The 22,768-nt window shown below is 54.0% G+C and overlaps 2 protein-coding genes and 1 long non-coding RNA gene across 4 annotated transcripts in view; 2 read left to right on the forward strand and 1 right to left on the reverse strand.

The window, feature by feature from the left end:
- On the forward strand, positions 1 to 10,011 carry Kctd18 (potassium channel tetramerization domain containing 18; the record flags this gene model as incomplete). The annotated part of the gene is given in 6 exon segments (XM_013511934.1): positions 1 to 260; positions 1,790 to 2,001; positions 4,106 to 4,299; positions 6,253 to 6,347; positions 7,855 to 7,957; positions 8,558 to 10,011. Coding segments are annotated over 6 exon segments (1,239 nt in total). The 3' UTR covers positions 9,045 to 10,011.
- An 804-nt stretch (positions 10,012 to 10,815) lies between these two features.
- On the forward strand, positions 10,816 to 12,104 carry LOC106148028. Its single transcript, XR_001233140.1, has 2 exons — positions 10,816 to 10,850; positions 11,165 to 12,104. It is a non-coding gene; the product is annotated as an uncharacterized LOC106148028 (long non-coding RNA).
- Positions 12,105 to 17,001: 4,897 nt separating this feature from the next.
- The window catches only part of Spats2l (spermatogenesis associated, serine-rich 2-like), a 155,285-nt gene continuing 149,518 nt past the window's right edge, over positions 17,002 to 22,768 (reverse strand). For both annotated transcript variants that reach the window (XM_005373252.2, XM_005373253.2), the window contains 2 exons: positions 20,629 to 20,849; positions 17,002 to 17,866 (listed from right to left, as the gene is read on the reverse strand). In XM_005373252.2, the coding sequence (XP_005373309.1) occupies positions 17,468 to 17,866; positions 20,629 to 20,849 (620 nt within the window). In that variant the 3' untranslated portion in view covers positions 17,002 to 17,467. The remainder of the gene's footprint in view (positions 17,867 to 20,628; positions 20,850 to 22,768) is intronic.

The raw sequence follows: 22,768 nt of genomic DNA on the forward strand, positions 1-22,768 counted from the left end.
CGGGCGGGCGGCGTCCTTACGGCGGCGGGCACCCGAGAGCCGAGTCCCTGCACCGGCGCGGGCCTTCCCCGACCTGCTCAGCCGCGCCCCTTCCCTCCCCAGCCCGCGGGTGATGGCCGACGGCGGGGCGCCGGAGGTCCTGCGCCTCAACGTGGGCGGCTGCGTGTACGCCGCCCGCCGCCGGTCCCTGTGCCGCTTCGAGGACTCCATGCTGGCGTCCATGTTCAGTGGTCGCTTTCCTCTCAAGACGGACGAGTCAGGTAACTGCCCGCCGGAGCCCTGCCGTGAGTGTCCGGGGCGGGGCCTGCGGAGTGCGCGGCTGCCTGGGCACGCCGGCTGCGTTAGGCTGGCCCGCTCCGCGCCGGCCTCGCTGGGGCTGTGCAGCGTCCCCGAGAGCACAGAAGAAGCACCGGGTCCCGGCGGCGCGCGCCGCTCGGGGCGGTTGAGTGCGGCGTGGGGGCCGGCTGCGCCTGCTGCTGCGGTTCACCGCGCCTGAACGTCTTCGCTGCCCCGTGTGCGGGGTGACAGTGTGGGGCCGATTTCCAGGTGAGCGCGCCCCTCTCCGGGGAGAACAGCCGGCCGATGCTGCCCAGCGCCCCTGTGGGCTTGGGGTGCTCCCGCCGCCTGGCCTGGCCGCATCCTCCGGTGCTGACCTGTGTGGCCGAGAGCTGGCAGTGTAGTGATGCTGCCAGCGACCCAGATGTTCAGAAGAAACTCAGATGGCAGGATAGGACCGGATCTGGGGAGGCAGGCCTGTAATCCCAGCACTCTGAGAAGCTGAGACAGGAGGGTTGCAAGTTCTAGCCTACTATGGGCAATTTAGTGAGACCCTGTCTCAAAAATAAAAGAAGGGCTGGGTATGTAGCTCAGAGCAAAAGCCTTCGGTTCAGTCTTCAGTAGTGGAAAAAGGAAAGGGTAGGGTTGTGGGGCTGAGTCCCGTGGGACCTACTGCTGCTTGTGGAGGACGCCTAGCCTGTCTTCCAGCCCTGTCTTCTCACAGCGGAACCGATCCAGCCCTGTTGGAGGTGGGCTTTGCTGCAGAGGCCCTGCTCGGGTGGGCATGGAGGTCTGGCCAGAGCTGCAGCGGGTGTCCGCCCGGCCGGGAGGGGACAGGCACAGCAGCAGTGCGCAGGGACTAAGCTTTATTTCCTCCCTGTTTTACCTCCTGCTGCTGCTCTTTCAGACTTTCTGGGGAGAAAAGAATTCTGGAGAGGCCCGAGCAGGAGGCTTTTCCCCGTTCTGCTAAGTTGTCTAGGAAAAGTGTCTTCTCCTGAGGCGGTGCTAGCATCGTATTTGTTCTTCTCACAGCGTGATTCTCATGCTCCCTGAGTGAAGCTAAGGAGTCCAGCCGCAGGCACACATCCCCAACCCCCACACCCCAGCCTGTCCTGTGCTGCATCGAGCCAGCGTACAGTGTCCGGCACCCTGTGTACCCACCTTGGATTTATGCGCAGCAGTCCCCTGCCCTGGGCTGGCCCAGTGTCCTTCCTGCCAGCCATCGAGGTCACCGTGGTGGTGGCAGTGGCCACCATAGGTGGGGCCTCAGGGTTGAGCATGGAGCCCCTCTTCCTGTATGCAGGGTGGGAGCGCAAAGCTGCTGTGCGGAGTGGAAAGAGCAACCTCCTGTCCAGAAGGAGAGTCCCTCCGGGGCTGACCGGCGAACAGGCAGGGTTCAGCTGCTCGTGCAACAGCAGAGTTTGTAATTGCGGAGGGAGCCAGGCTGACTCAGACCTGCTGACTGTATCAGCTGTTCGTGAGTCCGTGCACTCACTGCGCCGGTGTTTTCCAGGGGCTTGTGTCATTGAGCGGGATGGACACCTGTTTAAATATCTTCTGGATTATCTTCACGGGGAGGTTCGGATTCCTGAAGATGAGCAGACGCGCATTGCCCTGCAGGAGGAGGCGGATTACTTCGGCATCCCCTATCCTGACAGCCTGTCCGACCACTTGGCCACTGAAATGGAAACATACTCTTTAAGGTCAAATATAGAACTTAAAAAGGTCTTGGCGTTTTAAGATACATATTTATTTATTATGTGCAAAGCAATGTGTATTGCCTTGTATAGCCTGTGTTGTCACATAAACCAAACATGAGACAGTTTTAATAATTTCTGAAGACATGTTAATTACTCATATTATTTTTAAGGTCAAAATCCGATTATAGAAGAGAGTATTACATTGCCACTCAGTGGTTTATCAGGTTTTCTATGTGTGTAGTCCTAGCACTCTGGGAGGCTGAGACAGGAATATCCCAAGCTCAAGCCCAGCCTGTACAATTTATTGATTTATTTAGAGCCTGTATCAGAGTGAAAAATAAAAAGGACTGGGTTGGATTTCAGTGCAAAGGGCATGGGTTCAGTCCCTGGTACTGCAGGAAGAAAAAAAATTTTACCAGGCTATATACCTCACTGAACATTTAGTATTATTTGTTGGCTCTTCAAAGTAGAACTGTTCCTGAATTTCTCTTCAAATTAAGAAAAATACTCCAGTGTATGCGAACATCGTGGTAATGTTGATTTCCTTACAAAAGAGTGGTCATGTTATGTAATAAAATCTTATCTGATTTAGTGAGTATAGTAGTTTGTTGCAAGGTTAAAAGATTAGCAGTTCATTTTAAAAGATTAGTTTTGATTAATTCATTTTGAAAGGAGTAAATCTTTTAAAAAATGTTTCAATTTAAGTCATTTTAAAGGTGTTTCTTATTGATGACATCTGTAAGGTCTGTGTTGTTGATAAGTGTTTCATTTGCTATAATTAGCATCTTTGGGCATCTAAGGAAAGTCCTTTCCCTGGGTAGTTGCTTGAGGTGGGAACTGCCCTGCCCAGGTATGCATCCTTGGCTCAGCGGCCAGTGCTCAGGAAGCAGGCAACGGGTGCTGGGGGTGAGGAGCTCCATGGCCATGGAGGTTGGTTTGGGCCCCATGCCCCTGGGAAGTCACATGGATGTCAGTTCTGCAGAATTACTTCTGAGGTCAGGGCTTGGGCCAGCAGTACTGCAGGCCACATCTGTAGAGGGCGCTCTGAGGGCTGGGTAAAGGCCGGCAGGTTGGCTTTCCTCCTCCAAACCCTGTGCTGTCCGAGTCAGTGTCGCAGGACCGAGCACGCTGTGTCGTTCACCAGCCCATACGTGACTGTGTGGTGTTGGTGACACATGGCACCTATCAGGGACTGCGTGGCTCACCAGGGGGTGCAGTGCCTACTGCTTTCCCTTTGGTGGTCACTGTCTAGCTGAGGCCCTGACAGATGTGCAAGTGAGGTGTAGGACCCATGCTGAGCAAGACAGCAGCAAGTGGATGTTCAAGGTGCGTTTGTGCGAGGCGTGAGCACAGCCCTGTTCGATTACGGGTCAGCAAATGCCGGGCCTCTGCGTGGTGTTGGCCCCTGTTCTAACACTTGAAAGCAAGAGCAGAGCAAGGCCACCACGGGCGGTGCTGGGAAGTGATCCCCCCCACTGCACGCTGGGAGCTGGAGCTGTCAGCCCTGCAGGTCGGCCCCTGTCTTGTGTCTCTTGACCTTAGATATTGCCCAGCACACAGTAGGTGCTCAGTATTCAAATGAGTGAGTAAACAGGCAGAGAAATCAAGCGTGTTCAGACGGTACATACTGAGGTCACACGCATCTCCATTTCGGACATAGTCACCTGGCTAACCTGTGACTGGGAGCAGAGTTAAAAATCAGAACCACAAGGGCTCGTCAGTAGAAGGTGAAGGGATGACTAAGGGAAATGGGGAATTTTTGAGAAGATAGTCCAAAAAGGAAAGAGATCTTTGAATCATGGTTTGAACAATAATAAAAGGGAGAAATGTGGGTAGTGGAGAAATGTTATAAAGATTGTATTTTATAAAGAGTATAAAATTAAACATGATACTGGCAGGCTGAAAGAGGAGATTAAAAACTGAATTTCCTTGTGGGGTGGGTTTGGGGCGGTATTTTTGTGATTGCCTCTCAACTCATCACAACTGTGTTTGAAGATTGGCTGAAGTTTATTGTCTTTTTATTTGCCTTATGACCATCTTTATTTGTGGCTGTACATGAAAGAAACAGTGGATTCATTTCTTATTTGGCCCCTGATTAAGCCCCAGTGTTACGTATGTTTTTGTTCCAGGCCTTGGCAGACTTCTGCGGCTCTTACGGCTTGGTCTGCAGTGAGCCCTCAGTCTGGGTTCTACACTACCTCAGCACCTCAGGTGCCAGCTGCGAGAGCAGGGTCATCGGCGTGTATGCCACAAGGGCCGATGGCATGGATGCCATTGAGCGGCAGCTGGGCGGCAGGATCCACAGCAGGAGCATCTTCAGGAGGTAGGCCTGCGTGCGTCCTCCTAGGAGGTGTCACTGTGGGAGACGTTATCAAATTAATACTATCCCTTAGTTATTGCGGGCTGATCAGGTCCACACTCTCCTAAACAAGTGGACAGCAAAGGAAAATGAAAGAGACAAATGGAATGATTTCAGGGCTCCAGGAGGATCAAAACCCTCTCACAGAATTTGAGATTCTCTCAGGGCTAAGACCAAGACCTTCTCTGGGTGGCCTGTATATATTTAGTTATCAGAACAAGGGAGGGGAATACTCAAGAAGGGTGGAACCACTCAAGGACTTCTCTAAGTACGGTATTAAGTTAATCCACCCAGGAGTGAGATGCCTGAGGGTATAGTCTTTATCTAGTTGAGGTTGGATCCGTGTGTCCTTGGCCTTGATTTTGTTTTATCCTTTGAGGCTTTCCAGCTTCATCCACCATTACAGGTTTTAGTAGGGCTTAGTGACTTAAAGAGCCCACCACCCATCTCTAGACAAGGAGCCTAGGCCTTGGATAGACTCACAAGTAAACACAGAAAGCCAGTTGGTTAACTTAAGTCCTTCTCAGAGTTGCTTTGGAGTGGTCTCCATCAAGATGTCATGGGAAGGCCGGGGGAATTAGCTTAGCAACACAGCACCCGCCTGGCAAGCATAAGGTCCTGAGTTTGATTTTTGGTACCAAAAAAAAAAAAAAAAAAAAAAAGATGTCATGGGACCAGCAGGGCTGATGCCCTGAGAAGCTTTAAGAGGAAACCAGCCCTGGGTCCCTAGCGTGCACGTCCAGCCTCCACATGGCTAGGGACATGGAGACGGGAATTGTCTTGGGCCACTAATAAAACATGTAGTTAGCGAATAGAAGTGACAAAACTTCCTTTAAAAAAATAGTTTTATTAAAACAACAGTGCAAGCTGTATAGGTAAGTTGGAAGGTGGACAGGTTTCCCTTAGAGGCACACACGTGGGAGTGGGTGGGACACTGTCACGCGTGGCTGGTGGTGTTTCCAGGCTGCATGCCCCTGTGCCTCTGGAGCACACAGTCTTCACCTTGACTGGATGGGCACGGCCCTGTGCCTCCCCTCGAAGTGTCCTGCTGTCGCCCCTGCGCTCCACGCTGGAGTACCAGGTGGAGCATCACAGAACGATACAAGGTCATGTTAGAAGCTTGTGATCCGGGGGCACCCTTCCCTAACAATCAGCGGTGCCTGGGGACCCTCTCGTGCTCTTTGAGGAATGAGCCAGCTGCCCTGCCCCTCTGTGTGGTCGGGTGCCATGACTAGGGTGTGTTGAATCCTCTCAGCTTGCCCTCTTAGTGTATTTATTCTCTGTGATCTTACTTGCTCATCTCATGTAGCAAAAATTATACTTAATTCTTTGAGCCATGATTAGCATCTAACGCATGACTGTGAGCTTGTGTTTTCGCTGATTGGAAAGGTCATCAGTTCCTAGTTTCTTTATAAGCGTGTATGCCTTTATAAGCATCTCTGTGACATGGAAGTGCTTGGTGGGCTTTTAGAAGAGTTTTAGTCAGAGCTTAATCTTTTCTAACTACTATAATTAGCTGATTTTTTAAAAATTTGATTTTAGAAATTTGCTGGGTATAGTAGCACAACACCTATGATCCCACCATTCGGGCAGCTGAGGCAGGAGGATCACCACGAGTTTGAGGTCCACTTGGGCCTGCCTGAACTACAGAGCAAGACCCTGTCTCAAATCCCATCCCCCTCCCCAAAAAGAGATGTGTTGATGTATCTGTGTTTTATATTGGGGAATTGACAAGTATTTTACTATGGTAAGAGATCAGATGCAGGTGAGCCTGTGGTATGTATTTGTGAGTGTGCACATGTGCTGAAGGGCCACAGAACGACGACTGCAAGTCCATTTCCCCTTCAGCATCAGCCTGAGTATCCCCGGCCTTCGTACCCGTACGCCACATTTTCATGACTTTCCCAATTTTTCTAGAGAGGCGGGAAATAACATCCAGTACATTTGGAGCTATTACTCGGTGGCAGAATTGAAGAAAATGATGGACGCCTTTGACGCGTGGGAAGGAAAAGGTACGGCGTGGGTCCTTGATTTCAGGGAAGCAGGTGGATTTCCTCACTGAGCCAGCAGGTGCAAGTGCCGCCGTTTTCTGCATGAGGAAGTGCGTTCCCAGGACGTCGACCGCTCAGCCCCTCGTGGCACCGAGCAGCGCCCTTTCAAGTCTGTAGACGCCAGGGCTTGTGAATCACATCACGGGCAGGGGAAGTGGGGATGTTATTTCAGCAGTAGGTGCCGTGACCTGGCTGTGGACCAGTGCTCGTTAGTACACGCCTGGAGGGCAGCCTGGTGCCTCACCCTGGAGGGCAGCTGGGTGCCAGGGCAGCCATGGGGCTCCCTTCGCTTGCCACCTTGGAGGATCCAGAGCTGCAGGGGAGAGAGGGTGTTCTGAGTCGCCACAAATGCTGACTGTACGTTTGTCAGACCCACAGAACCTGCGCCTGAAGAGGTCACGCCCATGTAGGTTCTGGCATAAGCCTGATGTAAGCACAAGGTAGACCCAGCTGCCCAGGGTAGGGAGCTGGAGCCCGGGTGGAGGGGGCACCACGGGGCGGGGCGGCGCTGCACACTGGCTCGGAGCCTCGGGGAGGGGCGGCGTCTTTTCTGTCCCATGCCCAGCTGGGTTATTTTTGCTAGAGCTTTAATGGTAAAAAGAAAACAACTCCTTTCCTGGGAGGGGTGCAGTTCTTCTTTTACTGCCAAGCAGTTTGTATTCAGTGTAGCTCTTCGAGCATTTTTGTGTCTGTGTGATATTTTATGTTTTCTAACAACTGAAGTGAAATGCCCATAACACTTCTGTGTGTCAGGGGTGTTGGCCACAGCCCCTGTGCTGGCGGCCACCGCGTCCCGCTTCCAGACCATTCTGCCCGAGCATCCAGCCCCGCCCCCGTGTCCCCCACACGGCCCTCAGAGCCCGGCTGCTCTGTCCCCGGAGTCACCTGTCCACTGTCCATGTGCTGGACGCAGCGTGCGGCTGCTTGGGTCTGGCTCCTTTTGTTAGCGCGCTGGTCCTGCGGCCCGGGGGACCGGCTCTGTGTGCAGCTGGGGGCAAAGGGCAGGGGTTTGGGCGGCTCGGGTGAGTCCTGGTGCGGGGTGTCCCCGCTTGGCTCCGGTTGCTGTGGAGGAGGATGTGGTGCCGCAGCAGCCCGGGGAGGGGGAGGGCAGGCCCAGGCGCCGCCGTCAGCGCGACAGCGCTGCCGGCCACAGCCCTGACTGTCTCCGTGCTCCGTCACATGGGTAAGGGCAGCTGTCACCCTAGTCCTCTGTGGTGCGTGCCAGGGCCACCACCCTTTCAAAGAGGGTGTGGAAAAATTAGGCGCAGACAAGTGACTTTCCGAGGTCACTTTGGTGAGCGACAGTGGGCTCGAGGCCGGCACACTCAGCTATTGCCTTGGGCTCACCAGCAGCAGGACCGGGTGGCTCAGTGGGCAGCGCCCAAGACCCAGCCACAGAGCTGCTATGAGGGGGTGAGGGTGGGGCTGGGGAACCCAGTGTCACCAACACAGGTCCTGTCCTCCACAGGTGTCAGCTACTGGCGGGTGCCCCACGGGCTGGTTGAGTGCTGGACCCTGGAGCAGCGGCCGCTGCTTGGGAGTGCATGCCATGCTGCGCCCCTGCGTAAGAGGTGCTCTGGGCGACTCGTGCTATTCGTGAGGGGACGGGAGTGCAGGTTCTGGCCTGAGCAGGCCGTTTGAGCAGCTCCACGACACCAGGCCTGAGCGTGGAGAGATGCAGTCTGGCTCAGTCACTGCAGAGCTCCCACTGTGCCCGGAAAGGGGGCTCATTCCGTAGCGTAGTGAGCAGGGCTCCGTGAGCAGGCCCAGTTAGCTGTGCCAGGACAGCCCGCTCCCCACCCCTCCGCACGCCTACGCTGCGGTTCTGGGAGGACCTGCTGTGCGTGTACGTGGTTAGCTTTCGGGCCTGTCAGGGCATGGGCGCAGAGCAGTACCTAGTGTGACCCGGTGTAACGCTCGCGTGTCCCTCCGGTTATAACTCCGTGGAGCTGGTACCGGTACGTGTATTTTAAAAGATCCGGGCTGTAAGCAGGTGAAGCGCCGTTGGAAGGCTTGCTCATGGATGCACCGATCTTCTTGGGGGTGAGGCGAGGTTAGTCGCTAGGGCCCTCGTGACCCATTTTCGGGAGTGACCCTGAAGGTGCAGTTTGGGGATGTTTCTGTTGGCTGCTGACACTGGAATTGCTAAAAACGCCCTCCTTCGCTTGCAGGTACCGGGACGACAGGGAGACAGCGGGTGCGGAGGAAGGAGGCGGTGTGAGTGGCAGAGTCGGGCCCCAGCCTGTGCGCTACCTGGGCCCCTCTACCAGCACGCAGATCACCGTGCGCAACTCCGCCTCGGTCCGGCTGGCTCAGGCTAGCGCGGGCCCCGCTGCCGTGCGGGTGCTGGCCAAGCGGTCTCAGAGCGGTGGCCACGGCAGGGCGGCCCCGAGCCCTGTACCCCCTGTGGGCGTGGAGACAGTGAAGTCTCCTCACTGTCATGGGGCCCGGAGCCCTGAAAATGGGGCTGCGCCCCCTCTGCCTGCACAGGCGCCACCGCCTTCGGACAAGGACAGGAGGGCCCCGCCCCGCCGAGTGATAAAGCTGAGGAGAACCCCGTTGTGCGCTGCCCCTGCCCCGCCCCCTCTGGAAGCTGCCAGCGCTCCGAGTGTACCCACTGGAAGCGCCAGCGGCCGGGCCGATGGCCAGGATGGGTAAAGTGTGGGCCCGACACTTCTGGCTCAGCTGCCGGGCCGGCCAGGCCAGCGGGAGGCCCACCCGGTGTCCCCCCGCGCTGACAGGAGGCGGGCTGGGGGTGTGGGATGGGAGGGAGACTGGCGGGCCCTGTTTCTCTCTCCCGGTTTCAGAAGGGTTGTTCGTGTGGCGGTCAGGTGCCCGGTTTTCGCTGCTGTGAACTCTGTTCACGTTAGTTGGTAGCAGGGCAGCCGTGGGGCACAGCAGCGGTGAGTCTCGTTGCTGCTGAAATGCAGAGCAGCGCAGACCGGGGTGTCTCGGTGTCGCCCTAGCACCTAGGAGCCTGGCCTGTCCACGAGGTGAGACAACAGGGAGGTGTCGCCTGCCTGCCTGGTGGTGGCGGTAGGGGAGTGGGTCAAGGCCGGCACCCGCCCGTGAGCGGGAAAAGCGGTCTGCGTCCCGGAAGGCGGATGGTGCCGTGCAGGCCGAGCGTTGCCTGTCGCGGACCTTGCTGCGCTCTCCGTGAGCAGAGCGGTGTGCACGCTGCGCGATGAGGCCCCGCGGCGGGAGCGAAGCGGCCTGGCGTGGGGCCCCGTGTTCAGATACTGTGTTTTAATTGGAGGCGTGAAGTTTTGAACATGCTTAGAAAGAAGTTTAAAATGTTTAATTTTTTAATTAAAGTTAATATTTGTTTTTTAGACGTGACCACTAGCTATTCTGATTATATGATTTTTATGCATAAAAGGTCTACATAACTTGAATTTAATATTTTTAAACAATTTGGATTAATCTATTTTTTCATGGCTGTTCCATTGTGTGTGTGTGTTCTTATGTGCTGTATTTTGTACACAAATTTCTGGATCACAGATTTCTGCTTTCAAATTTAAGTTCCTAAAGCAGGGTCCTTTCCACTTCCTTGCATTGCCTCAAAAGGGAAAATACACTCAAAACATCACTTCTTGCAAAATAAAAGCTTTTCCCATAAAAACAATTTTCTGTGACTATATTTATTTAAACCTCAGAGCCTTTTAGAAGTTTGAACGCTTGTTAGTTTACACAGGTTTTCTATTTCTGCTGGCAAAATTGCTGTCTTGCACAGATAATGTACAGAATAATCCCATTTTGGATAACTGTCCATCCATAAGTACCACCCTACTTAGGTAGTTGATCTGGATATAAAAGTAGGTGTTGAATTGATGATCTTTCATGACATTCTCCTGTGGAATATATGTTCAGTCACCTTTTAGAAATGCTCTTCTAGAGAACCCAGGTATCTGAAAATCAAAGACCACAGTGAGTTTTTGGAACTGCACTTCTGGACATTCTTAGTGTGAACTGATCTTGGACAATGAGATGCTGATTCGTATAAGAACACTTTATACTAATAAGTATACATAGTGTGTGTTTCATACGTAATAAACATTATCCAAGGAGGAAGGTTGCTGCGAGGTGACTCCATCCCTGTGCTTGAGGCACTTAAGGGCAGTCCCCGGAGTGTGCTTAGCCCTGTAAGGCCAAGTGTGGAGACACTGAGGGTGGCCAGAGCACTGGCAGCCCTCATGGGTGTGGAGTCACTGGCAAGTTCTGGGTGTTCCAGGCTGCATGGGGGTAACTTAAATTCATGTGCGTAAGTATTTTTTCTTTCACCTTGCATCTTTCACCCTGAAAACCTCATTCTGTTTTCAGACTGCAAACATGAGAGAGTGGGACCTTATCCTAAACCACTGCTCTTCTGGATAAAGAAAATAAAAGCTTTCTAAATGAGGATTTGAGCTGTGACATACACCTGTAATCCCAGCACTTGGGAGGCTGAGGCAGGAGAACCACAGGGTGTTTGAGGCCTGTCTGGGTACATAGTGAGACCCTGTCTCAAAAAACAAAAAAAAGGGGGGTTGGCGGTTGGAGGGGGAGCTTCAGTAGTTTCGTGGATTAGAAAACAGAGGTTCTGATGTGGAATATTTTTAAAAATCCACCTGTGCTGTTCCAGGTGGTGTGTGCTGAGCCCGGCTGGCCCTGGTGAAACTTCAGTTGTGTCACAGAGTGTGGGGTTGGCAAGAGGGACCAGCTGAAGACTGCTTCCCGACGGTGCGCTGTGGTGTAACTTACAAACTAAGCTCATGTGTTTTGCTGTGTTTTGGTTTCAGAACATTGTAATGAAGAATGTCTTTCCCAGTTCTTAACGCCCAAGAAAGCAGGTGCGGGGACGTGGCCGCATGGTGACGGGCACACAGCCCCTTGGCCCTGTGACTTGACACCCACAGGAGGACGCGGCTGTGAACGTGAACGCCTGTGGATTCACTTACCGTGTGCAAACACTGGAGCGTTGGTGCACACGCCCGTCTCCCGCAGGATGGAAACTGCCCGTGCTGCACCGCAGCAGCTGGTGTTCGGGGGTCTCCAGAACTTCGCCCAGCTCTGGGCCCCTACCCACGCGCCCCACGGTTACTTTAGAGCAGTTACATGGTAGAAATCTTGAGGGAGTACAGGAACTGATTTCTGACCTTTGCAGTTTCTACCATCAGAACAAAGAACGTGCCAGCGACCTCATCCGCCATGAGTAATGACTGTCTCAGTTACGAAACCTGGTACCGAGCCAAACGAAAGAGCCATGATGGGAGAGAGAGATCGGGGCTGCGGAGATGGGAGGGCCGGAGGGGGGGGGCAGTGAAAAGGACCGAGGTGGGCTCTGCATGTGGATCAAGGCCGTGGAATCACTACGCTGCAATAGCACGGATACAGAATTTAAAAGGTCTGGCAATCCTAATGTGTAAGTACCCTGTAAGGATATTTCATACCATACATGTATCTTTTAAGAGCAGTAGCAGCTCTGGATTAGTTGATTGTTACTAAATTGACAATAACATGAATAGTTAATAATTTGGAAGCTGGCATTGCCGGGACCCAAAGCAGCAGACCCAACGCTTCTGGCCTTGGAGGGGCAGGAGGCAGGGTGGCTGCCCCTCGTGTCACCTGCTGGTCGCCTCCTTCGGTGCTGATGCTGAGTATGTTGGGGGTGGGTATTACCCAGCTGTGCCCTGAGTTTTAAAGAAGGAAGTGGCTGATGGAGTATCTAGCTTTACTTGAGACATTGCTCGGAGAAGCTTGATTTACTGAGCGTCGTGGATGTGCGCGAAGGCCGGAGGGAAGGGCACATTTTATCAGCTTCATCTACCCTTGGTCCGTGTGGGTTAGACCCTGAAGGCAAAGCGCGGACCTCTGAGCAGAAAGAGCTTCTGGGACAACGGCAGGAAGCGTCTTCAGGTGATGTCCGCGTGTGCGCGAGTTACCTAGGAACTGTTAACCGGGGATACATTTGTCACCTGGGTGCCAGGGCCTCCGTCACTCCACCAGCAAGCTGCCGAGCCCTGTGTGTGGCGGGCTGAGTGTCGAGGCTGCAGTTCGTACGCGGCTTCCAGGCGTGCGCTGCGGTGCGGCCAGGCCCGAAGCGTCTCCAGCAGGCTGCGTGGTGGGTAGCCCTGAAGGGGCCTTTTCCACGGATGGCCCGGTGAGAAGGAGGCTGGTGTGGTCACAGAGGAGCATTTGTCTCCTGCAGCAGGGCCCCGCAGCTCACGCTTGCCCGCTAGGTAGTCTCTGATGTAGGCTGAGGCTCAGACGAGGAGAGTCTGCCGCGATGGCCGCGGTGCTCGTGTCTCGGTCACTGCCCGTCCTCTCACAGTGTTGCGGCTCAGAGTTTTCATTTGCTTCTGTTGCCTCCAAAACCCTTGTTAGTAAAATTTTGCTGAGCTGCAAGTAGGAATTGAGGGGCCTGGGGCTTAGAAGAGAAATGTTTTAAAAACAAAGCATCGTGGAAGGAAAAAGGCAGTACATTTGCCAGCATTGGGAAAAGGCAAATGCTGCTTCTGCCAAGATTTCGTAAAATGTTGGGCCTTTTTGCTTTCATGGTGGCTCTTCCACGAATTCATTCCTAACTTCTTCACCTAGAAGGCCTGGGAGTTCAGTCTGAGCGCACGCAGCGCCAGTGGCTGACGGACATCAGAAATGACCTTTACTTACAGCTGTGTGCCGGCTGACTGGTGCTGGCACTGAGCCGGCCACGAGCCCAGGGCAGCTGAAGGATCGGGCACCAGGCGCTGCTGGAGTCCCCTCTTCCACTGCTCCCTTTCTCCACATCTGTCTTCTCTTGTCTTAGTCTGTTTTGCTGTAATGCTACCGGGGATGGTGATTTACAAGGAACAGGGATTTAAGTTTTGCATTTGGAGGCTGGCAGTCCCAGGTCAGCGGCCCCCATCTGTCCAACACCTTGCTGAACTGCCTGGCACGGGCCCTGTGAGGAGCCCCGCGGACTGAGCACCTCCCGCAGGCCGTGGTTGGGGCTGGTTTCCAGCGCATGCGCTGCAGGGACCCGTGGATCAGGGCCGCCCGCACAGGCCGGCCTCACGCAGCTTCCTGCCCATTGTGGGCTCCGCAGCCCCCTGAGCAAAGCACCTGGTGCTGGGCAGGGTTGCCTGGCGGCTTCCTGCCCTGGTGGGGTGGGAGGCCCAGACCTCAGCTTCGGGGGCTCTGCCTCGCCTGGGGCTGCTAGCTGTGACTCCTCCCTGTTCCAGTGGCCCCTCTGTTCTTCAGAGTTCTCATCCCTTAGTGGTGAACCCTCTGTTCAGTTACTGCTCCACACCTGTCTCCCCCATGAATGTACCAAGCTTGGTCACCGGCTGCTGCCTGGCCCAGGAGGTGCCAGATGCTGTCCCAGGGCTTTGCAAATACTCGCGCACTGCGTCCTCGTAGCGGCCCTTCAGTCCTGTGAGTACGGGCTCCCTTTTGCCCAAGGAGAAGCCAAAGCGGTGAGACGTTTGCAGCGCTGCCCGTAGGTGGTGCAGCCTGGGCTTGAATCCAGCGGGTGGCTTCAGGTCAGGACCTGAGCTGCTTCGCTCTCTTCCCATCTCTGCACTTGTTTTGTGGATTGTGCAGAAGCCCGTCACACTGCAGCGTCCCCTGGAGTGCCACATCTTGTCTTGCTCCCTGGTCAGCGGTTGCTGAGTGCTCACTGGGCATCACATAGTGACGCGTAGGTTATAAAAGGGTGGGGTTTAAAGAATGCGCGTGTTCTCTTAAGAGACTGGGTCTAATTCACCTGAAGTGTCCTTAGTTAAAAACAAGGTAATTTTGAACAAGAAATGCTTTTAACACTCTTATTTACTGTAGAAGTTCTCTGCCACAGTCACAGTTCTTTTAGTCATTCATTTATTTGCTTTTGGCCAAATATCTACATACTTTTCAAATAAACAAATTTGCTTTAGGATTTATTTATTGTGGAACTTACACCCTGAGGGCACTAGGTGCTCTTCTGCACCACGGGGCAGTAAAGAGTTAAGACGAGGGGCCTCTGAGAAGCCTAACCTCGTGGAAGAGCACCTCCACGAGATGCTGAATTGGGCGGGGAGGGTGGTGTGAGGTGACATGGGTTCTGCGCTGCCGTGGAGGAACCTGTGTTTCTGCTGCTCTGCCTCGAGGGTGGGGAAGTGTTTCTTGAAACAGGCAGAAAACTTCCTTAGGATTCATAAAAGCTTATTAGAAACAGCAAGAGGAAAAACAGGATCCTGGGAGTGTAAAGAGGCGTCTAAAACCGTGCTTCCAGTTCTCGGCTCAGGGACAAGAGAACCACGGGGCCCTAGGAACTGCGTTGTCTTTTTTCCCTCACAAAATTAAGAGCAAGTTAGGTGGCTCACTCCTTTTAGGAAAATGTGGGCGAGGTATATCAGCTTATTGAATTACTTCGTCTTTTGCAGTTCTACAGTTGTTTAGGCGCTCTGGGTCGAGGGACTGGCTTCGCTTTTGTTACCTGGGAAGGTGGAGTCTGCACCCCCATGCCCGTTTTCAGCTTTGCCAGAGGTGCCGGGAGCTACCCTTGCTGACACGTGAGGGTGCTCCACACGGCAGTGCAGGCCGTGGTCACTGTGACCCGGGCTGGGCCTCCGCCCCGCTGATCAGCCTAGGAAAAGAACTATGCAGGTCCTCGATCCCCACTTCTCATCACTGATTCAAGATCGAGGCTCAAGTCTAGGCTTCCTGAGTGAGAATTCCCAAGCCCATTACTCTAGCAAAGAAACGTGTGTGGTAATTTGTTTGTTATCTCACCTGATGGCGCATCCCTAAGCGTATTTAATTAGACGCTCCTGAGGCCAGCAGAGCTGTCCCGCTCGTGGCTGAGCCTCGCCTGAGTTTGGGGTGTTGCTAGTCTCCCCGCCGCGGTGAGTCTGCACTGAGGGTGAATTCTGCAGTGACTTGTGTTGTCCTTTCTGTGCCGCGCTGCAGTGAACCGTGTGGACAGGAGCAGTCGGCGGCACAGAGCGGGCTACGAGGCCCTTCTTAGGCGGACGGAGACTCGGAATGGAGCCGGGAACTCGGCAGGAGGCTCGGATCTCACAGCAGTCCTGATGGAAGATCTGTGCGCTGCCGTGGGGCTGAGGTTCCTGTGTGGGTATCAAAATGTTGTAACCTCTATAGAGAAACGCTTAAAGCAGAAGGACCCATTCTTCTGACGTATGTGCATTCAGCAGAGAAGTTAGTGTCCAAAGCTCTTGGCTTTTAAAAGGAGTGGAAAACATTTGAAAGAGTGGCAGAGTATGACCCAAATCTCTAGGGTCAACAAATGCACCGCCATAAAAAAACACACGAGGCTGTGTGGCAGAGCATTGGAATGGTCTGGCACTAACGTATTTCAATTACCATTGCAAAAATGCACATGCCGAGTCGAAGGCAAAGATCTAGGGAAAATGCCATCAGGCCTGAGCACTCTTTAGCCTCCTGTGCTGCTTTCCAGCCACCTGGGGGTGCTCGGCATGCTTAGGAAAGGGCTGCCTGAACCCAGAGCAGCTTAGGAGGCGATGCTGGGTCAGGAGCATGGTGAGGCCCAGCAGTCCAGTTGCCAGAAGATCTAAGTCACCTTTAAAGCTGTCGCGCTGAAACTGGTATCTTTCAGTGGTGAGCAAAATCTTGTTACACCAAATGTGCAAAATCCTCCTGCCTTACATAAATTCAGGACCTCAGATGTAATTCAGGTAAACAGAGGCTGCAGCCCTGCACATTCATCTTTCTTATTTGGACGAACAGCTCTTCCTTTCTCCCTGGAATGTGACTTACCGTTCTGAATTCCTGTTAAGTCTCAGTGCTGTAGCGAGAGCAAACCTTCCTGTACTTGGCAAGAGATGCGGATGCTGTGTGGCTTGCAGGTTCAGTGAAAGGCTGCTGTGAGGCGACAGTGAGCCCAGGCTGCCGGGTCAGCATGGAGCTGAGCAGCAGCACTGCGGCAGGAAGTGGCCAGCGGACCCGGAGGGAGCCTGTCACTACAACGGAATGCCTGGGGCGTGGTGTGCGGGCCTCCAGTGGCTGTGAGCCTCTCCGAGGCCTTGGTGGACCCTGTCCCTGTGGCCCAGGAGTCTGGGGTGCTGGCCCCACTTAGGGCTCTGATTCCTTGGGATCATGCAAGTTGGCGTTAGCTACTGGGGATGGCCTGGGTCTCCAGCCAGCAAGCGGTGGCCTGCACAATCCTCCTTGGGACTTGGGGAAAAGATTTGCTCTGTGCAGAAGCTCCCCAGAGAGCTCTTCCTTTCCGGACAAGAGAAGCGAGACTCAGGGCTTAGGGGAGTGGCCCAGTGCACCCTTCTGAGTATGGTGTCAGCCCGGGGGGAGGCCTGGGGCCGTGGAGAGGAAGAAGCTGGAGCCTAAGCAAGCTGGACGCACGGCACTCTGTGGCTGGCTTTCCACCACGCAGCTAGCTACAAAACGCTCCCTGCTCTAAGCCAGGTCTAGCTGGAGTTTGTCACTTGGAACCCAAGTTTCCTGCTGCCATGTGATAGCTGTGACTGAGGTCTGAGGCCACCTACCTGCCTTAACTGAAGGTCCCACGTTTTCTGAGAGGGTGTATGTGTACTCCAGGGAAGTGCTATGTGGACCTCTGTCTCGAAGGTACTACAGAGAACATGTGGTAAGAAGTCAGGCATCAGTAAAATAAGCAAGACAGGTGTCAAATGCAGCATATTTTAATTTTGTTCAAATAAAGCAATATATGTATATATATATATTTTCCAGAAAAACACCAGATGTGAAATTCTACAAAAGCACATGTGTTCAGCAGACAGTGTCTGTCTGACGGTTAAGGGTTTATTTCCACATGAACTCGCTAAGGACGACCATCAATGGAGTGACGTCACGGCTACGGCCTAGGCCTCCAGCCACACGGCGGGTTCCTAACAAATGGCAAACACTGCCTGGCTAAATGCTGCAGTCCTGGTGAGGAAGCGCCAACAGATCAAGCAAAGCCATGGAAGTTACGAAGCAAGCAGAGCTGAGTACCGGATTAGTACAAATGATTACGAGGGGATTACACAACATACGGGTCTGTATATTCTGATTGACTCCTGGCAGCGAGCTGGGTCAGCACCTCGGGCAGGGAACCAAACTGAGCGAGGACTGCTCTTCTCTGTCCTCACTCAGGCCACCAGTGTCACAGCAGGGACGGAGAGGACTGCGGCGTCCGGGGACACCTCCATTCTCGTGGGACAGAGGTTGCACTGTGAGACCCGGCCAGCATTGCCCCGGAAAGGCCTGGCCTCTGAGTTGTCCGAGGCGTGCTGCCTTCGCCGTGGTGGCTTTTCAGAATGGGCCGTGGCCTCGGGGGTTTTCGTCCCCAAGGGGGCCTCTTGATTTTTGGTGCCACCTTTGTTTTTGGAGCGGAAGCCGCCGTGCGGCTGTCTTCTGTGTTCATGTCGGGTGTTGCCCTTCGTCACGGGGTCAGCGTCGTTACCGCCGCCCTGAGGCTTGGCAGGCCCATTTAGCCTGGTGTTATGGTACTGGGGATTGAATCTCCGTCTTTGACTGGAAGGTCCATTCTGCAAAAAACAAGAGAGAAGTGCCAGATGCCAGCAAACCACAGACGCCAGGGAAGCCAATCTCCAAGCCACAGGCCAGCTTCTTATATTCCAGAAGAGTATGACAACATGCAGCGAGCCCAAGCATGTGCAATCCTTGACCTGAGCACAACAGGGGACTGTCATGTCAGCAGAACTACAAGAAAATGACTGATGTCAAAAGAGAGATTAAGAAGCAGGAGACAATCAAAAATTAGGTGTCATGGTTTATGTCTAGGTGTCCTCCCAAAGCCTCATGCACTCCCAGGTGGGGCTTATTTTGAGGTGACTGGACCATGGGTGTGTGATACTGGGTTAGTCCACTGATGGGTTATAACTAGGTATGCTGTTGGGAGGCCAAGTCTGGTCAGAAGGATGTGGCCTGGAACTGTATATATCCCTACTCCCTTGATGGCTGCTGCCTCCTGCCTGCCCTGCCACGGACTGTTTCTCCTCTGCCACACCACCCTGCGCTGAGCCAGCCAACTGTGGACTGAAACTTCTATATACTGTGAGCTAAAACAAACCTCTCCTCCTTTAACTTGTGGGTGTTGGGTCCTGTGTCCCAGCAACGACAAAGTACCTACGACACTAGGAGATAGAGTCCATAAAGTACGTTCAAAATATAGCAAAATGAAATGGACAGAGGGCAAGACAATGATGGTTCTCTACCTTGAAGATTTCTAAGACATTCTGTGTAGATTATGTGTATGACTTTTCATCACATTTGTGAGGGAAAAAGTAAAATTCTATCTGTAATTTTTCTTTAAGCAGTTTTTCTACTTTATTTCAAAAGAAAAACTACAGTTCAGCAATATTACCCTGGGTTAGAGATACAGAGATGAGGTAATTTGGTGGCTCTTGGGGAACATGTGTGTTACACTTATGTTCACAGAGGTGAGTAGTTCTTTCTCTACACTTTTTGCAGTTCTAAGCCAATTTTGAAAACTGGTCCTAAGAAATCATTCTTGAACAAAGCAGTGGCGGAGAATCTGACGATGAGTGGTGAGGAAGCAATGAATTAAGGCTGTCTGTGCCGTACAGCAGGAGATTCTGGGCTCTGACGGCTAGGAACTGGGACGCTTCTGGGCACTGAGGGCAGACCTGGAGGAGCCTCTGCACCTGCACTGTCCCACTGACATCACAGTTCTCCAGGGAGCTGCTGCGACTCCCTCGTCTGCATGAGGATGATGAGTTCGAGGCACTTGCTCAGGGCTGTCACTGGGAAACAGTGCAGCCCTCCTGGTTTATCTGCTATCTTCTGACAGCGTTCCTGAGTAGGCTGTTACACAAACACAGGCCTGTTCTCAACACCAAACCTCTATTACAGAAATATGTGATCTGATGAATTACAAATAGACAAGGCTGGTGATCTGTGCACCGCACCGGGGCGGTAGGTTTAGGGCCCACTGAGCCCTGCAGCTCAGGGCCCAGGGCAGACACGGGCGCAGGCCGAGTGCTGCCTCTTCCCACCTCTGGCTGTGCATGCACAGTGAGCGTGGACACTTGCCCGCAGCCCCAGCTCACCCCGTCCCACCCCACAGCATTGCCGTGGGGACTCGCGGACATGAGAACTGGCAGTGCAGTCTTCCCTCGGGTAGAGCGTCCGGGGAGGGACCTCCGGCTGCCCGGAAGCAGGCCTGGCCCTCATGGCAGTGGGTTCGGATTGCCAGTCCTTGGAGCACTCCGGCTGTGGGTGCCCACATGCACATCCGTGGCCTCCCTGCCCCTCACTGCAGGGAGGGCCATGCTGGGAGCAGTGTTCGCCTTAGGTAGAGAAGGGCATTTCACCCTGTATAGGGTGTTACCGAAAACGTTACAGCAGGAGCTGAAAAGGTACCTACTTAATCGCACCCAATCTGGTTTCCTTTGCTCTTGTTTTTTAGTTTGCATTTTACCTTGTGGTGCTGCGGGTGGAGCCCAGGGTTGTATACATACTAGGCAAGTGCTCTACCACTGAGCTATACCCCTAGCCCTGGCTTTGTTGGCTTCGTTTTTGCCTTAAAAAACTATGAAAGGGAAACAGACTAATTGTAGCTTAAACTCAGCATGGTGTCTAATAATGAGCAAAAACCAGAAGAGGTGCCGACGTATTGAGACCACAAGGGAAGCAGATGTGGTTATGACCTCGAAGCTGCGGAGGTGAAATGCTCCTTGTCGAGGTGGGGTGATAGAGCTCCAGGGGAGGCCGGGAACGCTAAGAGAGGTAAGGCGTCTTTACCGCAGGCCAGCGCCCGTCCTGTCAAATCCAATTTCCTGTTCTCTCTGAGGACAAGGGGGAAATTGCAGCTCGAAGGTACAGTGAAGAAGCAGGAGACAGGGAGGACTGTCCCTTGGAAACTTGTATTTTTAGAGGTTGCGGCACACTGGAATGAGTTGTGCCATTTTGAAGTGTGTTGCATTTATGAAATTCAGGAGAAGTGTGCTCTAACTGTGACCTCTTACTTTTTTTGCTACCAGGAGTGGAACTCAGGACCTTGTGTTTGCCAGGCAGGCGCTGTGCCACTGAGCTCTATCACCGGCCTGTGACCTCTTACTGATACACTAACCACTAAGTGGGAGTTGAGTGATCTTCAAGACAGCAAACGCCAGGTTTCCTCTCCCTGATAGGTGACGGTGAGCTTGGTTCTGAACCCTGCTCCTGTGACTGCGAGGGACAGCGGCCATCAAGGGCACGCAGAGATGCAGGGTATGGGGGTGGGGGGCTCCTCCCCCCGGGTCTGCCGGGCCCCAGGGTCGCTTACCTGCTTGGCAGCCGGCAGGGCCTGGTGAGAGGGCTCTGCAGCGCTGGGAAGGCCGCCCAGCAGTTTTGGGCTGGCGGCTTTACCCTCAGTGCCCTTGCTGTGGCTGGGTGACTTCCGGGCAAAGCCACTCTGTCTCCCTGAGCCGGCTGCGTGGGCGTTGAGCAGAGGCAGCAGGGAGCTGCAGGGCGCTCGCGAGGAGTAGCTGTTCTTTGGGTGAGTGACTGCAAGGGGAAGGGCGCAATGTTACATCCGGACAGCCAGGAGGTCAGGACACCGTGCAAACAGGGACAAGAGTTTGAGCTGTTTTGCAAAGACCTCATCTGAAAGGGACCTCGGGACCCAGAGAGCACGTCTCCGCGTGAGAATCACTGAGCGGCAACTGCGGCACAGCATCCAGCCGGGGAGGCACTGCAGGCAGTGAGACAGCTGAGCAACAACAGCGTTTCTTGTGCTGACACCGCCCAGGGGACTGATGAGGCCCGAGGCGCGCTCTCTCACTGGGTCCACAGATGCAGTCTGTCTCGGGGTCCTTGTTACCGAGCCCCTCCTAGCTGCTTCATCGGACCCTAGACCAGCAGCAGCAGACACACAGATGGAGGGGTGCACAGCCGTCCAGTGTGGGGACCAGAGGATGAGAACCGGGGGTTTTGTGGCTCTGAGTCACACATGTGCCTTAGCCACAGGGCCGGGTCGAGGCCCACAAGCATCCTTTGCATGCAGGTTTGCGTGCCCTGCACTTATTGTTGCATTCCCGCTGCTTGGAAGGAAGGGATATTTCTCTGGGGTTGTGCGAGCTGGGCCAGCGGGAACTGATGTGAGGATAGAGCCTGCCTTCCCTCTCACAGTGCACGCTGGCCAGCCAGGCTGGACAGCAAGACCTTTTTCTCTGAATCTTCAATTGTCACCAATTTTTAAAAGCAATTTTCTCTGCTACTTTTGTTGGATCAGACTTAATCCCAGTGTTCTGCAGGAAGATTAGGAGTGACTTGTGGGATCGCAGAACACTAGTAACGGAAAGGACAGAGAACACATCCCGTCCCTTCATTTTGCAGGTAAGGGGTGACAGCGATTTGAGGCTGTGCAAACATAACCAGGGAATTTCGGACACACTCAGCTCCGAGCCACTGCTTCCGTTCAGAAGCTGCGAGCTCTTGGCATGCCCTCCCCAAAGCCACTACGGGAAGGCCTGGGGGAATGCTGGCTGTTAGGGGGTCACCAGGAAGCTGGCAGGACAGCCTCTCCCACTAGATGGCACCTGGATCAAGTGGGTGATCTGTGCCTCCCGCCCACACGGACCTGGGGCATAGTCACTCGGGGCTGGTGTCTCGCTCGTCATCCTGCGGGATGAAAAGCTGGGTGGGCAGCGGAACTTCCACCCGTGACCTGAGAGGCACAGCTGGGGCTGCGGAGTGGCACACAGTGGGTGAGGGGGAGAGAGAGGGGGAAGGAGAGGGAGCAAAGAAAAGCGGGGAGAGCGAGAGAGCACACGTAAGAGAAAAGGCAGCAGCCGTCAGATGTGAGATAAGGAAACTGCCGGAGACGTGTGCAGAAGGGCGGCTCACAACACGACTGTGTGGCGACAACCCGGAACCACGTTAGCCGCCACAACCAGAGGCTCGGATTGCAGCAGCCCCACGCACAGAGATGGTCAGTGCGGTAGCCTGACGTGCACAATGTCTACGGGCTCTCGTGAAGTGATGACAGCGAACTGTAGCACTATACGTGGTTAGTTATGTCGTCATATGTGAACTACAAGGCATGAAAAGTGTAACGGAGACCCCCAGATAATGTCAAGTTCCGTTTAATAGAGCTGGGTATGCCGAGTTTTCTGCAGACCCGGGGCTGTGTGCTCACCCTGCGGCACCTCCTCTCCTGGTGGCTGTCCTTGAGGCCCAGATTGGGCCGGAGCAGGGGGAAGGAGCACCAGTCCTTCTGCACATTAGATGCCCTAGTTAAGGCTTAGTGAGGACAAGGCGAACGCCACGGGTGCAGGGGAAGTCTTCGTCTCTCTGCTTTACCTGGCAGAGGGCCCAGCTCAGCGAGCACAGGCACAGGGCCTGGCACGACAGCCGGGGCCTGCCTGAGCACAGCTGCTGCTCCCAACTGCAGGACCGAGGCTATTTCTGTGGGACTAGGACTG

This window comes from Chinchilla lanigera, unplaced genomic scaffold, assembly GCF_000276665.1.
Source record: "Chinchilla lanigera isolate Chin_1 unplaced genomic scaffold, ChiLan1.0 scaffold00002, whole genome shotgun sequence".
Lineage (NCBI taxonomy): Eukaryota > Metazoa > Chordata > Mammalia > Rodentia > Chinchillidae > Chinchilla > Chinchilla lanigera.